Source organism: Barbatula barbatula (genome assembly GCF_947034865.1).
Source record: "Barbatula barbatula genome assembly, chromosome: 4".
Lineage (NCBI taxonomy): Eukaryota > Metazoa > Chordata > Actinopteri > Cypriniformes > Nemacheilidae > Barbatula > Barbatula barbatula.
In genome coordinates this window covers 10,455,096-10,477,575 of record NC_136768.1, presented here as the reverse complement: position 1 = coordinate 10,477,575, position 22,480 = coordinate 10,455,096, and the positions used below count along the sequence as shown (strand labels likewise).

At 37.7% G+C, this 22,480-nt stretch overlaps 1 protein-coding gene across 5 annotated transcripts in view; it reads right to left on the bottom strand.

Moving 5' to 3' along the window:
* The window catches only part of magi2a (membrane associated guanylate kinase, WW and PDZ domain containing 2a), a 206,171-nt gene that overhangs the window by 82,187 nt on the left and 101,504 nt on the right, over positions 1–22,480 (bottom strand). For all 5 annotated transcript variants that reach the window (XM_079454564.1, XM_079454565.1, XM_079454567.1 and 2 more), the window contains exons 3-7: positions 17,105–17,224; positions 15,138–15,353; positions 11,639–11,843; positions 8,609–8,688; positions 1,471–1,528 (exon numbers count right to left, since the gene is read on the bottom strand). In XM_079454564.1, the coding sequence (XP_079310690.1) occupies positions 1,471–1,528; positions 8,609–8,688; positions 11,639–11,843; positions 15,138–15,353; positions 17,105–17,224 (679 nt within the window). The remainder of the gene's footprint in view (positions 1–1,470; positions 1,529–8,608; positions 8,689–11,638; positions 11,844–15,137; positions 15,354–17,104; positions 17,225–22,480) is intronic.

Genomic DNA, 22,480 nt, shown 5'->3' with positions numbered 1-22,480 from the left:
TGTTTATCACAGTTTTTATGTGTCTTGTCATAAACATTTCTGTTGGTTGACTTTATGTCACTCCTGAGGTTTGATATAGTTGAAATTCAACAGACACTGGACTGGAATGACCACAACACATCTAGAAAATCTGGAATAGTCTCTTCATTTTTTCATATCTATATCGACTTTATTAAAACCATTCGACAACATTAGACACGAATTACCCTCTCCGAGCTCACTGCAGCGCATTATGGGATTGCCCTATCAATGTTTGTGAATTTGATCAAAACCAAGTGTGTAATGCTGCTGCTTTCCATTTGAAACCATTTCGCATCGTATCGTAAAATGCATTCTAGTTGAGCCGCACATAAAGTGTTGGAACAGAGCTACTGTATCTATTCGCATTGTTGCATATACAGCATGACGATATGCCATTGTTGTATGCACATGATACACAGCTGATCACTTATTATGGTTTCCCATCGGCCAACGAATAAAACATTTATACGAGCCTATAAAAATATGCATAATACATGAAAGCATCAGTGTTGGTTTTTACACCATTTCACGACTCATTTATAATGGAACAGACTCTGGTCATTAAGCCCGACATCAGTCCATTTAGACCTTATCTTTGGTCAATGAGTGATCAAACAACGATCAGAGGCAGTAATCAGAACATTCTCTCATCTGGAAGGAAAATGGCGATTTGGACTGTGCACAACACTTGCTGTCACAATGAACTCAAGCTGTTTTAAGAGGAGCTCAAACACGTTTGAAAGTGCAAAGACAATAAGGCCCTATTAAGAGGCATTCTTGTGAAAAAAGCTTAATGGGATTCTGTACAGATGTGTGATTACAGCTTTGTGCTGATGTTAAAAGCAAGGTCAATATTTCTGAGAATCTGTTTGACATTACTTTTAATATCTGAAACCAGTGACTTAGTTATCAGATCAAAATGTAATGAAAAACTAATTTAGTCTGCGATATGGACAGACAGATCTAAACCCTGTATGAATAATTATGAATTACATAAGATTTAAATGGGGAATAAATAATAACAGAGTTTTTATGTGTATGCCTATTATTCCTTTAAAACATTCCCTAATAAAGTTTTAATAGGATGAGTTGAATTCGTCCTGCAGTTACGATGCAGTTGGGAGAGCGCACTTGTGTCTCCAAACGCTACTACAGCTGCATTATTGGCTCTGAGCTCACTGTTCTCTCGTGTCCTGGGAAGAAGAGTAGCCAAGCAAGCCGAACTATAAATAGTCCAATCTCACCCCAGACTGTGCATTAAGCAAGAAAAATGAAGGCGCACATGCGCTCGCGCACACTGTGAACTGAATCAAGAAACAACAGAGCAGCTGTTTTTCAGACTGGGCACGCTGCAGCAGCAATCTAACCAATTAATACGGAGCTGTGAGAAAACACGGGGATCCAAAGTGCTATTAAATTATGTTTTTTAACTCAGCAGAGCGAACTTACTCAACGTAGTAGGTTCCGTAAATAGGGTCATCGATTTTCTCCCAGCCATACGGAAGCTCTGGAAAACAAACAAAGTTACAGTAAAAATCACAATAACATGTTCTTTCTGTTCTTATAAGAGTCATTTCTTGATTTATTCTGACATGATTATTGTATTAATTTAACGATAATGATTGTGATGTCACAATGCAAACCCCAAATAGTTAATAAAAGAAAAGGCATTTCTGTTCGTTATTTAGATTTTAGAGTGAGAATTGGCTTTTAGGGAGATTTACATAAAATCATTTAATACATCATATAATACATAGAACTTTGTCCCAACACATTCTGTTGATAAGCAAGGGAAAGCCCACCTATCTAGGGAAAGATAGGTGGGCATTTCCCCCCCCAGATGTTTCTTGGGCCGTTACAATTAAAAGAATATACAATTAAACCATTCTTATTTATATTATCTATTAAATAATGATCTGTCAATTTACTCATAGAAAAATGTAAAAGCGATGCATCCAATAGACTATGATAATATATCTGCCCAACCACCATATATATTAGCCCTTGTAGTCGGGCCACCAAGATACACAATTTAGTGGCTGTCACAACATATGTAATGTAATAAGATAAAAACTTCAAGGATCAATCGACTTCATAAAGGTTCTACCAAAATATATGTAGTATGTGCAATGTTACAAATGTTTCATATATGTATCATGCGTACCTACTAGTCTTCTGGGTAAAGATGGCAAACAACTTTATATTCAGCAGCATCACCCAAGGAGAAAAAACTGACTCCGTGTGTATCGCACACAACTTTGTAAATTAGAAATGACAGAGACTGTGTTATGTTTACACCTAATCTAGCCAGCACACATGCGCACACACAGAGAGATCAAAGCGCTGCTGGGTATTATTGTTCTGCTGTGCCATGAGCTGTTAGTTGTCTTATTAAAACATCTTGTGGAGACAAGTAACTACAGAGATCCACATTTTTAGAATGAACTTGTAAATGTTATTTTTCGCTTCTCTTTGTTGCTGGAAAAGCATAACTATCATGCAAACACGTGGAAAGCATCACTATTAAAACCGTAACGCTGTACAATAAGGTTCCATGTGCTAACATTAGTTTACTACACTACATACAAAGATGCAATGCTTCTAATATCAACATTAAGCATTGCATTCTTCAAATTAAAAGGCGCATATATAAACATCTGTCTTTAAAGATTTGTACTTTGGTGCAGTTAAAAGCATGAGGACATATTGTTCTGCCTTTGCGAACGCATGCATTTGTCTCTTACGCACCACCCAGACCAGTCCGCGTCAAAAACAAAGTTAGGGTACTGCTGGGATGTCACAATGAATACAAAAGAGAGGTTTTTGGAGTGGTCTGTTATTGTGGCTTCTACTCTTTCACGAAATCTCAGCTCCGTTCAATTTACGCAAGCAACCTCTTGCGATCCTCAAAAAACACATTAATTACAAATGAGATAAATGTCATAACATGTTATTACATAAACACCCAAGACCCCCTCCCCCCCATTACCCAGAAAGCCATACAGTGGAGATGTTTGAGTTTATGTGAGGACTCCTTCAAAGTAAAAAAACTGACACACAGCCGCATGCACACAGGCAACAAAGAGTGAACGATATGTGACCGACATCCAAAATGTAAATAATATTAACACAGTTCAGTCTAATCACAAGGCCTCCAAACATTGAACAACCCATCACAGATCCACTTGACAATTGCGAGTTCAAGCTAATTACTTTCCTCAATATTTACATTCTGTTTGCACAGTATTTAAATAATGTTGCTATTTTAAACCCGCCTGTCCTTTGTGGTAAGTAACAGGCGACGAGTTCTGTTTGTTAAAAGCCTTGACCTTTACTACAATAAGGGAGGTGCTGGAAAAGAGGCCAGCTAGTGAAGAGCTGTGCAGTGTGTAAACCTCACTCCCCGACCAACAGAGACGCTCTAGCGACAGACGCTAGAGACTGCGGTCTTTAGCCTCCTCATTTGAGCGCCCGTCTCCCATCAGGACCGACGCTGGTCCGAGGACCGCGCAGAGCGGGGCAGGTAGAGCTGGTTACACTGGTAAGAAGGGAGAGAGTGAATCGTATTTGTAGCTTCATATGCCAAGTAAATAAATGCTTACAGGCAAAGGCCAAAATGAACACTTATAAATCATAAATCAAGTGTATTTGGAACTAGCAGGGTTAAAATAGTGCTTCCACAGGTGGAAAATCATTTAAAAACTGGTTCACAGGTCTAAGGTGATGGGTCACAGACTTATTGTAACTAATTGTGAATATTGTAACAGTTGTTTTGTCTTGCTTGTCTTCATTTCATCTTCATTTTGTGTGTCCAACCAACTGTACAGAGATTGTTAAGGCACCATTTTGATTTGGACACCCAAGTTTAAAAAATCCTATTTATATACATTTAAAAGGAAGTGGCTCGATCAAAGTGGTTCGTTGGATCTTTTAGTAGACCTATCATGATGTGAAGGCCTAAGTTCTTTGAGAACATTAATAGGATAGTTTAGGTAAGCTAACTTAGGTTCCCTAAATGAGGCCATCTTTCACTTTTTACAGTGTACAGGTAGTAAAATAACTCTGTCATACTGACAAAAATTTAGACGTGATGTGAAATATATATTTTTTATGCCTGCTAAGACGTCGTTGTGGCTGGCAAATCTTCCCAATTCACCCGTCACTGACAGATGCGGCAAAAGTTTGAAATCTGTTTGCAGAAGATGTAAACCTGAAACACTTCTCTGCATGGGCCGCCGCAGAATTAATAATGCAGAACTGTAATGGAGGAACAAAGAATGTGGGCATTGCTACTGTATGAAAGTCCAAGTTTAATGTCTGCCGAATTCTTGTAAAATAAAGATGAAAATCGCTTGCTTTTCTAAATCCAAATTTTTTTTATTCAGTTTTCTCTGTCTATCAATGTCTAAAATCTCAGATGGAACACTTGCCGAAAGAAAATTTTTCTGCAAGACTATGTTTCCGAAAATAATACCCATCAATAATATAATGTTGCATTCCACTAACACACACATATTTTGGGTTTCACCCCAAAACCAGTCATAAGTGTCAATTTTTCGAAAATTGAGATTTATACATCATCTGAAAGCTGAATAAATAAGATTCCCATCGATGTATGATTTGTTAGGATATGGCGATACGTGGCCGAGATACAACTATTTGAAACTCTGGAATCTGAGGGTGCAAAAAAAGAAATCGCCTTTAAAGTTATCCATCAGGAAGCAGGCGGATGCAAAAAAACTGGTTTGTTTTAATGCTCTCTATTGGTTCACCGCTGTAATGAGAGAGTAAACGAACCTGAAGAATGAAATTTTAAACTTTGCATTGATGCCAAACTTCGCAACGAGCGGGCAGCACCCAGCTACGTTCCGGCCATTTTTGTTCATAATTTTGCTGCCTCGACTCACAAAAAAAAGTTTGGTTATTTACGATAGGAAACTTATCTTCACAGAACATGGCCTTTCCTAAATATCCTAATGGCATAAAAGAAAAATCTATATTTTTGACACAACATTGTTGTCAATTGCTACAAATATACCCGTGCTACTGGTTTTGTGGTCCAGGGTAACATATTTGTACATTTTGTCATCAACCTGTTGTGTTACTTCACATATAGTTGACCATGTAGCATGCATTCTAAAGATGTGCTCTGATATGGGTAGACATGAACTATGGTGGCCATTGCAATGCAATGTACAGTAGTTGCATTTAGTTACGGCAGCTGCATGTAAACAAGATGGAAAATGGCAAAAAAATGTATCCAGCTCTCCATGATAATGCAGCAGGAATCAAGTTAGCTGCCGTCGTTCTAAGTGCAACTACAATAGGTTGTGATATGCATTGGTGAAAACAGGACTACAGACTATTTATCCTATATAATTAATTTTTTAGCATCTAGAAAATAAAAGTGATGCTGAATATGCAGCTAATATCGCCTTTTTATTATTTTTTATTTATGTACAATTATATTACCTAACCTTATGTTATGTTATATTATCCGGGCATCGCATTACAAAACATTATTACAAATAAAGCTGCTAAGGGTGTAAAAATCGTCTGCTGTAATTCATCACTTTATTTATGTAGAACTCAACAGTCGATTTATCCTTTGTGTTATATGGGAATGCGAAAAATACATTTGCTGCGTTCTCTCATATACCTCTAATTTTACCCTGCTGTACTGTATTCCAGATCTTGAAATTGTTAAAAGGTTATATTCCAAGACTGCATGCACCTTTTGAACAACGACTATTGACTGGAATGGGAACGCTAACAGAAAGTGCTCCTCAGGTGCACCCCTTTAAGATAAATGAATGGGTTAGTCTTAAACCGAACATTTCTTTAAATGAACAGAATCACGCTAGCATGAGTGTTTATACAAACTAAACCCCCCTCTGACAACAGCTAAACGAATTATTCATACGAAAATGGGAACACAAAACTGAAAGCATTATCTGCTAAGAAACGTTGTTATCAGGGGACATTTATGGACTAGAATATTCCATTTCAAACTAATATGAATTGTTACAGCCACAGCGAACGAGAATTTCAGCGCTTCCAAATGTGCACAACAGCACAAAATTGCTGTGACGAGTCATGCATAAACATCTCTGTAAAAATCGCACCGAGCGTGTACATTTCGCCCATTCATTTAGCTCATTTGCCCAACATCGCAGAGAAAACAAAAAACGTTCCTGTCTTGACACAGCTGTCAACCGATTAAGCAACATCAATCCATCAATACATCTGCTTTGGTAATCACATTTCCACATGTTCCCTGTTTTTTCAGTGCTCGCTGAAAGTGACGGCTTTCAGAATGATGAAATGCACTGAAACAGGAGTGACAGACACCCAGACACACGTTAGTTGTGTTTATTCATTCACTTGCCAACCCCGGGAATTCTCCCCATCAGAGAAACGCAGTGGGACGGCACGATGACAGGTAAACAGGAGTCTTCGAAAAATGTAAACTTCACTCTCTGCTGCGGTAAATATATACGTGTGGAAACAAACAGTCTAGGAACAGGAGCGTGACGGTATTAAAGGAAACAGCAGCCTTCTTTGATTCCAGTCCAGAGCTTTCCTTCAGTTCTGAAACAAAAGAGGGCAGCCGAGTAACGCAACGCACCCGCATACAAACACAAACTCACGAATACGAAGTGATGATGAGGGTTTTCGCCATGCTGCTTGACAAGCCTTTGAACTGCGGGAATCAGCTGACATGTGAAATACGCCGTCTCTCGCATAGACACAAACATACGCGCGCGTGCTAACAAGCAGACCCCAGTGAAATGGCTGGGTTCATTATACCGTAAACATTTTTTACATTTTCAGCCAAATGTGAGTTGTGTCTGTACAAAACAAGCCGGTGGTTGCTTAGCGGCATACGTCAAAAGAGCCCACATCCAATTTCTTTTATATTCTGGAGTCTAGATTCATCATAACAAGGCTTAGGTCCCTCCTTGGTATATGTTGGCTCATTTCGGTACACCCCTCCTTTCGCGTACAAAAGTAAAAGCATTTCAACACATCTTCATAAATGTAGGAAAAAGGACGAGTAGGGTTGGGAATCAAAAATCAGTTCAGATTCTGCAATGGGAATAATAAGGTAAGGAATCAGATACTTGATATGAAATGAAAATTTCAATCCCTCTTATCTATTCTTGTGTGCACATTTTCAGAAATGTAAATGTGTTCACTTTTGATCTGCTGATCTTGTTTCATTGCGTAATACGGACGTCGTGGACGTGCAACGCTGAGGCAGTGCAAGCCATGTATGTTTAAAAAGGTTATAATTCTTTAGTTTTCGTGAAAAAATACTAAGTTTCCGCTAGAAAACATCCTTATTCATCGGCTGGTGTCGTATAGAGCCTTTTGATACGGAAATGTGGACCTTAACAGATCACCGTTGAAGTCCATTATATGGAGAAGAACCCTGAAAAGCTTTCCTCAAAATTCCTCAATTTGTTTTCGACGGAAGAAACAAACACAGGGACAGTATGACATGTGGGTGAGTGAATTATCATGAATTATCATGAAATTTTCATTTCAAAGTGAACTATCCATTAAATGAAGCAGCTGCCTTGAATTTATAAGTTAAATCAAATTCGCCTTGTGAGTCAATTGAATTTAGATTATATCAAACTGACTCTGTACAGTATTTTGCAACTTGCTTATATAAGTCAGTTCAAAATAATTTAAGTTCAGTTGACTCATAAAGCTAATTTGATTTAACGTAAAAATGTAAGCCATTACTTTCATTTTGTTTTCACAAACTGTCTTGAGCCACAGAGAAATGGTAGCGAGAGAGTTGAAATATTCAAATAACATATACTCCACGTATCAGGGGAGCGGCGCTAATATATACATATATACATACAAATAAAAAATGCTATATATTGCAAACCAGTCAATAAGCAGGCTAAATAACCATACATGTTGACATTTACTTCATATTTTACAACTTTAGATTTGAAACTGGGAATCGATGATAAGAATTGGAATCAGAACTGCTAAATCTCAAACGATACCAAACCCTGAGGATAAATTACATGAATATTTTGGATTGTCTTCTAATCGAAGAGTTAACAAATGACAAACAGAGTTACATGAATGAAATTCAGACCACAACAATAAAATAAAATCTTGATGTTATTAATGTCAACCATAAAGATACAATCATTTGAGGAAGATACGTGTCTTGCAGTGTGACTTGCAGTGCTGTCTAAATGTCCTTTTTTCAACTATTCCGCACTGTTTTTATGACCTCATAATATTTGATAAACTACCTGAAATGATAGTTATTCATTCGTCACACTGCCGGATCATTATAAACAAACTAATGAAGCCAAACATTTCATTAAAAATACACATTTCTTCCTTTACATATTGGAACAGCTGGAACTTGCCTTCATCACATTGCTTTACAAAAGCAATACGGCACGTTTGCTTTGCTTTGTAACTCAAGAGCCATTCATGTCCGACCACTTTATTTCACACTCAAGCATATGTCTTGAGCAGAGCAAACGAAATAAGCTTACAGTGAGAGAAAAATCAAACACAAAAGATAAGAGAGAAAAATATTTACCGTTCTCTTTGCATTCTTCAGGGGGCTTTGCTTTCTTGGCTAGCCGGGGGTCCAACCACGAAGTCGTCTTTGTATTGTGGCTTGATAAGAGAAATGGAGCAGAAAAGGAAAAGAGACACAGAGGAAGAGAAGGAGAGACAGAGAGAGAGAGAGAGAGAGAGAGAAAAGATGAGTGTGTTGCAAACTGTTCCTGTACATCATGACACTGATGAGACAAACAAGAAAGAAGGAAAGTCTCTGGAGATCTCAGCTCTAAACAGGATAAGAAAAAAAGTTTAGCTTAACAAAACGCAGATCGATACTTTTAATTAGCTGTAAGCTTCTCATTAGCACAGCAAAAAAGAGAAGATGAGCAGGATGGAGAGGATAGGGAGATGAGTGACTAACTGAATGAAAGAGAAACACTTTAGTGTACGATGTTTCAGCATGAACCCAACATCTTATTGGTGAAACACACGCAATCTCAATCTAGTTTAACCAGGCTTATAGAAAGCTCAAGAATTGAGTTTCTTCTCACAGTCTGAGCAGTTTGCCTGGCACACTTAACACTGCATTGATACAGAGAAGATTGTCTGGGAACATATCCAGACAAGTGCAGTCGAGCACTTTTCCTGTCTTTCATTCTTTAGTCAAACAGAAATAACAATTTTAATCTTCCTATCACTTTACAGGTCCACGTACGGCCAGTTAAACTCCGTCCATCCATCATCAATGTAATCCAAATGACTCAATTGAGTCAATAAATGTCTTCTGAGGCAAAACAATAGTCGTGTGCACGAAAACATTGCTGTTTATGAGCCTACTTAAAAAAAGATCGAAATATCCTCATTTAGGGAATTTTCAATTTTGTATTTTCAACTATTCCTGGCCCCCCTGACAATCTGCACCCGCTCACAAGATGGAGAATCACGCACTACAAATTTCAATCTGCACTTTTTTACTCCGTTTGTTGAATCAAGTGAAATAAGTGCTGAACAAACACAGACAGCACACACAAAACGTGTTGATATAAGCAGGTGCAATTTCTTCTTTGGCCAGAAGGCTAACAGTTGGCTAAACCCCCAAAGCCCTTGTGTGTCACTGTGGCAAAACAAACCTCAGAACTCCACAGGGTAAATGAGTTACTTTCAAATGTCAATGCCATTTTTTATGCACTTCCCAGACTGAATTTGTAAAATCTAATAATTATATTTTAATTGAATGTTTTCACATTTTTTATTTAGCCTGGACCAGCCTGTATCCTATTTAGCCTGCAAAAGGGGGCTGTTCTTAAGGCTTAATCAAAATAAAAAAATATACGTGTTGCGAGCAGGGTGGGACGAGAGCCGTGAGGGACAGGCGCGAGGAGCTCACGGAGGAGCTCAGGGAGCATAAGAGAGGAGAGGCAGGAGTGTATGACGAGAGAGGACCGGGCCCGAACATGTATTAAGTTTGTGTTGATGTTTTATGGCCTGCAGTCTACCGTGAGGTGGCTGCCGGTCTTTTACTTCCGTGTTTTACGATATAAAATTTTTAAATATGACATTAATTTCAACAGCCTAATGCGCTGACTGGCTGACAAAAATTTGTTAAACATTTTTAGTAGTGGTCAACGGCTATTGCTGATACCTATATTGAAAAACTGATAAGAGGATAGATGACATGGATTGATATGGGTTAAATGTTTAAGAATTGAATTGTATTATTAAAAATTACCATACAATATTTGTATACCATGCTGGCTTTTATATCTGAGTGGTCTTTTATGAACATCATACTAATGTGCTAAATGGCAGCAGAACAGAAAAAATCTGATCGATGCGATACTTAAAACATTTCTAATATTTCACATAAAACACCTAAAACTAATAAATGTTGACGATTATGTCAGAGAAATTCTAATTAAAATATATTATAAATTTCCTTTACGCTGATGTTCTTGGTATGTTTTGGACGATCTTACCCCACTGAATTTTTTTTGCAGAGCATTGTGTTATGAATTACTTTCTAAAACCAATCAAAACACATTGACATAGACAATTTAACTTGCGCACGAAAGCTAGAAGACTCGGCGTATTCACTTGAAGTGAATTCCCTTCCGAGCCACATTTTTGACAGGACTAGCAGAAGAAATGGTTCTGAGATCAGTGGGAGGAAGGTAGACTTGACGTCTCTGTGACTGATGGCGCTCCGCCGAGCAACTGCCCAGAAAAATTGCAGCCAGGGGCAAAAAGATGGTGCACCTTTGATTCTCTTGTTCTTTTGGACACTCCACACTTCCATTGCCCATGTGCCTTGGCCGTTCTTCTCTGGTGTCGGTTTGTGTTTTAAAGGTGTCTGTTTTTCCCTTTTAAAGGAAAGTGATTGTAATAAATGACACATCAAGAGTTGCGCGGTTGGCATCGTTCATTTCCGTAGCTTATGTTCAATCACTCAGGGAGTTTAAATGTGACTAAATGAATGTATAGAAACGTTTTCTGGTGATTCATCCGGTACTGTATGACCGTGTGTGTGGTAAGAGATAGACATATGGAAAAGTGTCTGCAGTTTGAGAATCGAAGGCGATCCGTCTGTGAGGGAGATGGAGAAAAACAAGGCGCTATTGGCTGCTTGACAACTCCATTAAATACTCAATAGTCACAATGTGTGGGCCAGCGCATACTGTGTGTGAGTGGTGTTACATGAAGCAGTAAAAAACTGTCCTTGGAGAATAACTCACATACAGCTTCTGTCATGAATGATACAACAGATCTGCTTGTCCCAATGGAAAAATTAGTGCTGTACAGTTACAGTTACGACTGACACACACACTTTTATCTAGATGTGTCTAAAATGGGAACATGCCATAGACTTTCTAGTTGATTTTAAGAGCTTTGCCACTTCTTGTTGACAGATTATAAAGAAAAGAGAAAAGAAACTATTGGGTGGTGGGACACGCGTATACACTGTAAGGACAGACAAAGTTACTCTTTTATTCTCCCCCTCTCCCATTTACTATCAAACACTCTTGAGACACTTGACACTATGTAGATTATTGACATATATACTCACTCAATGAAGTAGACCTCTCCCTTTTCAGTGTAAGCCATCTCCCAGTTATCCGGCAGAGGACCCAGCTCATCATTTTCATCCGGTTTGGGGGGTGATATTGGGGGTTCGCTCTCTTCTTTGGGAGCATCTGTCGGGGTCTCGGAGGGGCAAGTGGTGGGCATCTCTCCTGACGCGTCTGTACTTTTGTCTTCATGTTCACTGGACTCTACAAAAATGCACAAAATTCAGGACAAACTCATAACTCAAATATATTCAGTAAAATTTTCTTATGACACATTTATTCTTAAAAAAACATTTTTCCCAAGAATGACGATACAAAAAATGTTAACTCCAACATTTCCAGTGACTGGTTACATTTATATGTAATTGTTTTCAGTTGGCTCAGTTCATTTCTGTAAATTTAACAAACATATTGATCAGTGATAACTTGTAGTTGTACAAATAGAAAAAATTATAAATTGGGTATGTAAATGTGTCCTATGGTCTGAAAGCAATACTGTAGGAAAAATCTAACAATGAATAATATTAAAATATAAAACAGCATAAGAGAGATTTATAGTGCACAACCAAACATTACATTTCTATTATATAATTATATTTTCTATTATAGCCCCTTGATTTGTAAGAGTGTAATTAAAACATAGAACACTGATTGCTACAACGCCATCATAACATATAAACATTTAGATATTTATCTGCTTGTTAACATTATTTTTAAAGGTATATTGTGATCGGTCAGTTGTCAGTCAGACAGGTCTCTTCATGCGTAAATTGTCAAGTTATAATGTGGATCAGAATATATCCCAGTCAATTAGAAATGTCAATGTCTACATGATTAAATGACATAAGCTAACACAGTCACAAGTCTAAACACCTAAATAAAAGTATTTTATTCGAAATGGTTCACATTAACTCCATTAAACTGTTTAAATAGCAAGGAGCAGTATTCATTATTAAATTAAAAGAATAATTTTTAAAGAAGCAGAACTGTTAATCTAGGTCAGATTTCAACACCTTTATAAATAAAAAAGCCAAACAGTAGAACTTGATACAAAATAATTAAAAAAAATCCCAAATAAGACGACTGATGATGTAATATTATTCCCAATTAAAATATCATTACCTTAAGGACCTATGATAAAAATAGAACCTGTCAACACACTATTCAGCTAGACACATCCAACTTTTAATAGCGGTGGCGTTAAAACTCCCAAGTCCCATACTACAGAGAAAACTGCTGAAAGTGAGTGAGACAGACTGAGACAGAAAGAGAGAAAATATTTATAAGAAAGGGAGATGTAACTGAGATTTGGTGTTTCTGAGAGAATTAAAAACCAGGTCACTGTAGAACAGAGATGTTAGATGCAGAAGACGTGACGGAAGAACAAATACAGCCGAAGTAAGCCGGACCGCGAGAGAAAAAAGTCAAGTGATTAAACAAGAGTCTGCAGTGAGAAAAGAAAAAAAAGCTAGAGAGAGAAGTCGAAGAAAAATAGAGAGAAATGAACGTGCCCTAGTTTGAGTTATGGAGGTCCCACAGGAGAGGCACAAAGGAAGATGGAGAGGAGAGAGAAAGATTGAGATGCAAAGGGCGAGAGCAAAAGAAAATTTTAAGATTAAATAAAAACTGAATTAATGATAGCATTATTCACCATTTAAGATAAAAGGGTCGGCTGAATGTTTCAATGTAAAATATTTTTTATTTTAGAGTATTGGTGTGTTAGCGTAGCAACATGCTAATGCCAAATTCAGCTGGAATCCATTGCTGATGCAGAGCATTATTTGTGCCCCGCATGGAGTTTCTGCCTTTGTGGAACGCTCTAAATCAGTAACGAAAGATATTCAAATTTTAGGTTTACATAGACTGCTGGCTATGCAGCAGTAAGATCATTTAAATTCAAATGGAGACTTGCTCCTGAAAGAAAGACCCCAGTACCCTCACCGTCTGAATAGATCTAAAGCATCTCTCAAATCAAATTTAGAATGACCAAACTACAAAAATAATCTTACAATTAAGGGTTAGTAAATGTAACGTATTGAGTCCGTTTTTAGAGATTTAAGTCATCTCTCAAATAAATGTATTCAATCTTTCCTTCTGGTTGTCATCGTTGACATAAAACCTGATTAGACATCTTCATGCAGCATGTTTGAATACACAAACATAAATTGAATATGAAAGCTGCTGTGGAGAGGAACATTTTTAGTGAATTTTGGTCTTTCTCACACAAAGCACACAGGTTAATATGTCAGTTTTGGAGAGGCTAGCATTAGCAAGCTGTCCTTAACTTAAAACCCCACTCTACGTTCAGAGCGCCCTCCAAAGCTAAGCCTCCTCAAAAAACAAAACAAGGAATGTGACAATGACCGAAGATTGTTTGTCTAAGCAGGGTGTATGGCGGCATGCAAATACATATTTTGACAGGCAAGTGGAACATCCTGTCATTGCATTGGGACCATATGCAATGATTTGACATGCATTCTACGGTTTTGCGTCATCCATTGAAGCTATTTGTTTATAAACATATATATAGACCCCTTCACTATTTAACAAAAATGTTTCTGCCTTCACTAAGTTTTGTTAAGCAGGACTCTGGAATACTTGATTCTGATTGGTCAATTGTGACATTCCAAGATCTGATATTCCCAGATGACAACCGCTCAAAATATCACATAGTAACATGAATACTGCAAATCATTTGACAGGCACAGTTTAATATTGTATTACTCAATAGTTAAGTGCCTTAATATCACACAACTGATTTTATATAATGTTCGTGGCATCTGAATGACGTCTCTTACCGAAAGTGACAGGTTTATTTTGTTTTAAAGAGTGCAAATAAAATATTTAAAATCTTAATTTAATGTTCAATAACTTACTTATGAGGCAAGTAGTGATGTAGTAAGCGGGATAATGTACAAACCCCTTCAGTGTAATGCAAGATCCTCCACTTCGGTTTGTTCTTGCAATAACATCTGGCTGCCTGTACATGATCCCTTACTTATCGTACATTCTGAATTTATTTCTAAAAAGAATTACTGCAGCTTAAACTATGAAAGAAAATGTAAAAAACAACGATGAATGTGCAATAAATGTTTCAATGGAAACATTTCCATTAATACCCATTCTATCGAACCAAATCAACACATCACATTGGTGTATTCAAGAACGAAGAAAACAACAGCAGGCTTTCGGATACGGCACACTTCTACCCTGCGGAGCTGTTCTTATGGAGAGAAAAATAAAAAATGTGTGATAGCATGTTGCTGCGGTGGTTGCTATGCTATTGCCCTGACAACACTAGTTACACAAGGTAATTCGGAGTGGAGACAGTTGCTATGATACATGATGAACCTAGTGGCTTGACGGTAATCATATCTATGCTACTAACCCTGATCTGGGGTCACAGCAGTAACCTGATTTACTTTTCCGGAGGCTGCGTACATGACACGATGACATCTAAGATCCTTCTTCCTCTTAAATTGATGGAGAGCTCCTCACCTGGAGTGATGGCTACACCGTTGCCATTGACGACGGGCCTCTCCTCCTCTTCCTCCTCGGGTGGCTCGATGCCAGCCTTTTCCATGTTGCTGACGGACTTGTTGCGTCTGCGTTTGCCCTCGGCTCTGGGTGTGGCGCCTGGCAACAGCTGCTCGGCTACATTCAGCAGAAGCAGACTGGGCTCCGCAGGGGGCTTGGGTGTGCCGTAATAGTTATCTGCAGAAAGAAGAGCCTGATCAGTCAGAGCGATTGGAAGATTTAGTGCTTAAATGATTCTTAAAAGTTCACATGTCACAATGTGTATCGGTCTACTTTACCATATATCGGGGAGAACCTGAGAAATCAAAACAAAATCTCTGTTTTGCGACATCCTAATTGGTCAAAAAGCTATAGAATTTTTTATTGTGTTTTTAAACATCTTCATTGAATTTAATGTTCCACATTGCTTAGTCATAGACGACAATCTTGTCCTTGCAAAAAGATTAACTTCAGATGCCTTTCCACCAGCACTCCATTACCTGCACAACACTACACAATAACTTGCTCAAATGATGTGTTTGTGTGAGTGCTGTTCTGTGTTTACAGATTCAGTAAAAGTAGCATGGCTCCCCTGGGATGAACAGACTCTGGAGGAGAGCAGGACATCTGGTTTAGTAGAGCCTTAATTCTTCTTGGGTCACTACCTGACATGATGTTGCAACACACAACAGCTGTAACTCATAAATATTGATTTCAAAATAATTACAAAAGAGTACCTCCAAGCTGGGCACTGTTAAGGATAAACAACTTTCTTATCTGTTTCCAAAAGTATCAATTCATAAAACAAAATAAATACATATGATAGAAACATTTAATCTCTGTTGCATTCGATTTATTACAGATTGGTTTGCGCTAGAACATAAAATGCTTTGCTGTGGATGCATAGGATGTGCAGCCATTTGAACAAAACAAAGCTACATAATTCATTCACATAGTATACATCCAACGTACACTATGAGGTAAATATTAACACCATGTTTACAGATGTGGAACCCAACAAAACAGAACTCATTATAAACAGAAATTCTATCCCCACTGGATGCGGCGCAGTGGGATGCGTGAAACGCCTTGTCTACGTAAATTTCTGCGTTATGATGAACACAAAAGAAGATATTTTGGAGAATGTAGGGAAGCAGTTCGGGGACACCTTTGACTACCATTGTAATTGTTCCTAATATGGCAGTCAATGGTGGCCATCCTAGTGGATAAACTGACACATTGGGTTATGTATCAAAACCCTACTTGATGTATTGACATAGTGTCTTTTTATTAGACATGAAAGTTTTTCCAATCCACCTTTATTTTTCAACTCTTTTTGATGTCCTACAGAGAAATGTTATCAGATTGGTAAACATAAAAGTCCCTTTGGAAGCAATGCTTTCCAAAAGGTTTTGTTCGTTGGAAACGTGTCAGAAAACTCTCATTATGATTCTTCTGGATCGGTTCCAAAACTATGATTCCAGCAGGAACCCTTTAAGATTTTTTTGACTAGGGCCTTTGTAAATCCACCGCACATCCCACTTAGAAACCTGGCGTTAAATTATTAAAGCCGAGCTGTGAAACGGTCTCTGAGCTCTTTAATGTGCCCGTCACAGACTTTAAAACACACTGAAAAACTGAACGGAAATCAAAAATCTCCATTACTGACTCTGATAGTAAGAAGTTATCAAGTCCATGTCTAGAAGACTGAAAGATGTCAATGGAGTGTGATATATTCTAGGGATGGAGTTGTTGTAACTTGAAAGAGAAGAAAGGCTAAGCTTACAAGACCTAGCATTGCACATCCCCTTAAGGGAATTTTCATTCCATAATGTGAATTAACCAGAGTTACCTCCAAGCAGATACTTTCCCATGGATTGTTCTGCTAAAGAGCTCACGGAGCTCAATCGGATCAAGTGCAGGACAAGAAACTATATTTTTTGTCTTACCGTCATAAGTTCCACTTTCTAGTAAAGCTCCACTTTTCTCTAGTTCAACAAACCGCTCCACAGTCACAAAATTGTAGTCCACTCCTGGAACCTCTCCTTCTTTGGGCTGCCTTGTTGTACCTGCAGAGGAGAGAGCGAGAGACGACAAGTTAGTTCAGGTCAGCGAGCCCCCAAAGGGTTTGAGCCATGGGCTTAATCAGCAGCTAGAAAACTCATCCACCAAAAGGTTTTTTATAGCAGAGCTCTACGCGAGCCAAGCAGAACAGGTGCCTAAGTAACTGGTCCACTTCATTTTTACACAAAGTGCCACATATGCTGTCTGACAGGTGAGATAAAAGGTGAGACTGAATAAGCCACATTTGAAGTGTCGTTTGAAAATTGACGCAACCTCATAGATGGAAAAGGAAACATGTAACCCAGGACTAGGGCTGGGCGTAAAGAATGTATACTGTTACATTCGCAACAGTTTTTCTCGATTATGTGTATACCGTGGTAGGTAAATAAGTGGGTGTGGCTAACTCGCTATTTTACAGGTGTGACCAAGAAAATTGGAGAAAGATGAACTCACAGATCAAGACGACCCACATATAAATCCTAAGCAGAAGGAGGGGCACTAATTATTAGTGATTCTATCAGATATGAATTTATTTCAACTTTAATTAAATACTGTTTGTGTAAAAACATCGAAAAACATGTTGAAAACGCTGAAACTTTTTTGTTATTTTGACCAGTTTTGTCTCAATTTCAAGTTCTGCAAGTACATACAATTTCAGGAACATGTTGACTGCTATTCTATTTATTTATTAAAAAAATCGATCCCTCTCTCTTAACAGGTTTTGATCCAGCATGTTCTCTTGCCATTTCCTCAAGATGCTGTTTAAACAATACCAAAGGAGTATAATATCTATCTATTGGTGGCTCTTTTTTCCATTATTTAGTTAAAGTCATGAGTTTCAAAGTAATTTTTTATTAAATAAAGGTTTATTAGTTTATAATGAAAACATATTACTGTGGTGAGGAAGGCGGGACGAGAGCCGTGAGGCGGGGCCAGTGGCGTGAGTGATAGTTGCAATCAGCTGTGCACGCACCGGTCCCGCATATCTCACGGAGGAGATCGGAGCTTAAAAGGACGAGCAGCAGGACTGTTGACAAGAGAGGACCGGGCTCGGACATGTGTTAAGTTTGTTTGTTTGTCTTTTACTTCCGTGTTTATTGTTTGTTTATTTTTGATTAAAGAGTGTTAAATGTTCGCCGGTTCCGCTTCCTTCCCTTTTATGGATCTCATTACAATTACATTTTAAAATTTGTTTATATTTTTGTCTACAAATCTAATTTTAGACATTTAAGCTTAGACCTTTGGATAATACACTTTTTAAGACAATAAGAAAAGTTTAAAGTGTTCACTCTTAAAAAACATGTTAAACTGTTATTGTTTTAAGATCTTTACAGCGAAATGTACGGTATAAAACCGTCACATTACAGAAATATACTGGTCATTGAAAAGAAAAACTGGAAAAAAATTATTTTACGTGTAATGTTCCTTATTGGCTTCTGTCAACGCCATATAAGGGATTGTTTGACTAATTAAGATTAAATGGATAGATATTAGCCTATAAAGACCCATACTAATAAATTACTACATCTAAAGTTAATAGTATTATCAGATTTTAATTAAAAAAAACGACACAAACCCGTAAGGTTAATAGACATGTCACAGCAATGAATCGCAAAATGGAGTTTGGAGGAAACTGAAGATTTGCAGTCGATAAAAATACTTTATTCCACATGTAACCAAAATCATCTATGTTCATGTAACAACTCTATTATTTTGGATTGGCAAGTACATAAAAACATCGTAATTATGGAAACGTAAGCAACATTTAAAAACATAAAAACAGACTCGCCGTTAACGGTTAAACTGTGTAACGTTAGCCTACAAAACAAAAAAAATGCCGTCAGTTGGAGAAGGGTCTGTCTGCAGATCAGATGCACTGTCAGCGGCGCATGCGCACTCCGACACATGCAGTCTCGGCAGCCCATGCGCACTCCGACACATGCACTATTAGACACGTTTGAGAAATGTAATCGAAATGTCTTTAACATTGTCAAACGAATGTTGTAAGTATATTGATTTCATTCATACAGTATTAGATAGATGTAAAAGTATTGTTTTAATATATAAGATAATGTTTTCGAAAACTAACTTAATCCTTATAATCAATGATACCAGATATATCGCATCTATGATACTTGGGTAACGATACCTGTTCTTCATACAGTAATTTATTGAAGAACTATCGTTATCTAAAATTAATTTTGTAGCGTTGCTTGAAAACTAAATATTCAGATGATTCGGATTATTTATATATTCAATAACCTTGTGCATACAGTACATTACCTTGTACAACCTTATATTTCTACACAGCAATTATTATTTACGTATTTGTTTTTTGCATTTTTGACAGGGGCATTGCACAAAGGATAAAACCCGTAAAATGGACTGAAAGGTATCTATCCATCCATATATCCGTCTGTCTATTCAAATCTATCTATCTATCTATCTATCTATCTATCTATCTATCTATCTATCTATCTATCTATCTATCTATCTATCTATCTATCTATCTATCTATCTATCTATCTATCTATCTATCTATCTATCTATCTATCTATCTATCTATCTATCTATCTATCTATCTATCTAAATCGTATCCTATCGTCCATTTATATATCGCATCCATTGAAGTCTTATGTATCTATCTTTCTATGAAATTCTGCTTATTCCCTCCTTTCATTATTTTTAAGGGTTTTCCAGTACAATCATATGGCAACGACTGTGGTGTGTTTATGTTGATGGTAATTACATTATGTTTGTAGTTAATATTATATTGTTTTGCCATAATACTGACGTCTCTTTCATGTATAGTCTGCATTGTACATTGTGCTGGATGCCCCATTTGACTACACAATTGTAAATATTAGTACAGTTTTCAATAACTTTGAGACTATTTTTGAGACAAAGGGCATTTGATTTTATGTTTTGAGCAGCAGGACATGGTAGAGCTGAGGAAATGGTGGTGCGTCATGTTAATGGAGAACTTTGGACTGGACCGGTATGGAATTGTTTGTATTTTGAATATTTAAAGCTTTTATGAGAAAGGTTTCATTCATTTATGAGAAAGGTAACATTCAATCACTATTTTCCAGGCATGGAAAATTGTTTGCCCACTATACAGAGGAGTCCAAAGCCTTCCTGAGAGGTGATCAGCAGCCTGTATTTAGGTTGCAAAACGGAAGTTGGAATAAATCTCTCAGGTAAAAGCATAGACTAATCATAAGGTAAAGAATGGTGTGTTGTCATGACTAACTTGGTAAACTTGGGCTGTGTTTTCTCCCCTAACAGGAAGAGCCTTTAGACGGACAGGTAACTTCTCAGGTAACTCCTCAGGAAAAGTACCAGTAACCTTAGAAAGGTAGTCCTAAAGGTAACTAAAATTAATATTTGCTTTTTAGGTTGATGAAACCAATCTTTTCATCGGAGTTTGCATCGGAGAAGCAGGTGGTTCAGTCTCCACGAAAAGTAGGTTTTGTTAGAGAGGTTGTGGCCATTATTGTTCAGCATATTTTTATTTATCATCTTCTGCATTGTTGTTTCTTAGGAGCGTGTCATGACGGATCTTAAAACTGCCAGTCAGTGGTGCTTGGAACTCTGGGGATCTTCTTGGCTCAGTTCAGCTTCCACTTATAATGTGCATGGAGGATGATGAGGCTGCAGAGGCCTTGGAACAGTTCTTCAGTACACATTTCATAGAACATGATAGTGTAGAGTCTCTGATGTTTGTTTTTATGCAGGACATGCAAACATTTTTAGAGAATGTGGTGGACAAAATGCATCTTAGAGTCTTTTGTCGACTACAAAATTGAACAGGGTTGTCCATTTTTTGTTTTGTGTTATGATTTTATGTTAAATCTTTTCACATATGCATTGAAAACTGATATGGAAGCCTCAATTTCGCAAAAACAGACGTGAGTTGTCCTGCTCTTTATATATATATATATATATATATATATATATATATATATATATATATAGTATGTCTACATAATAAAACTTTATCATTAAACCATTGATTAACAAGCACCTGTTTATTGTAGGAGTCATTTATGTATATGTGTGTTTGTTTATAATTTTAGGCCGGACGAAACGTGTACAAGAAAAGGTTTTATTTAGTAATGTAATTTCATTATTAGTGTAGATGTTCAGCAATGTATTTCAGCTATAATTATAATAAATACCTACGGTACTCTTAATAAGAAGTAACCTTTACATTTTATTAATAGAATCTTACAATTCACCTGGTGAAATACGTTAGAGCGTGCATGTGACAAGTGCGCATGCGCTGCTGAGAGTGCATGTGACACGCATGCGCTGCTGAGAGTGCATGTGACAAGTGCGCATGCGCTGCTGAGAGTGCATGTGTCTGACAGTGCATCTCGTCTGCAGACAGATGCTATTGTCAGTTGTGCCGCCTGCCGTCAAACGTTTCATCGCCTACGTGCGTGGTACCAATGGTGTAGGAAAACCATGACGTTTTCTAATACGTAATTACGCGCATGCTCAGAACGGATCGTGCAGGTGGAACGGAGTGCCCCTGCAGGAAGAGAGGAAGTGTCCTGAGTCCTGTACAAAAAGTGTCCTGGGTCCTGTACATATTATTGACAGCTCTCATCACGTCTATTGTTTTGTTGGATAAAATGAATGTGAGCTTTTAATGAGAACTTTGTTCTCAGCTCAGCTGTTTTTCGTTCAGCAGGGTGAGTGCATTGACAGACCCACTTTGACTAGTGATTACCTCAAAACACCCCCCGCTGACTGTTTAAATGCATAATAATAATAAAACCTTACGTGGCAAGGGGTTACAAAGCCAAACTGAGGTGTTAATGTATTTTGGTGTCTGAATGTAGCAGACCATTAATTAGCCAGCGAGGAGCGCTAGAGTTTGTGCTAATGACTTCTAGCTGAGAAAGCACTGGGGTGTTTCTTAACTCGATGAGTTAAGAGAGCTCTCTGCATGACTGCCAACAGTAAACACCTTTAAAGACTTTTTAAAGACCTACCTCTGGCCCCCTCTACCCAAACGCACAAATAGCACTTATACTTGTTCAAACCCTTCTGAAAAGTTCTACTGTTTGCTAGTCAATTATCATAAATTATACCGACACTGTACTCCCAACGTAACTCCATATTTAAAGCAATCCAAGTTAAACCGAGAGCAGAGACACAAACTCCGCCGTGATGTTGGCACACAGCGATGCAGAAAATCCCAAACAGAGCCACGCACAGCCATCAAGCTGTCACCAGCGTCGCAAACATGC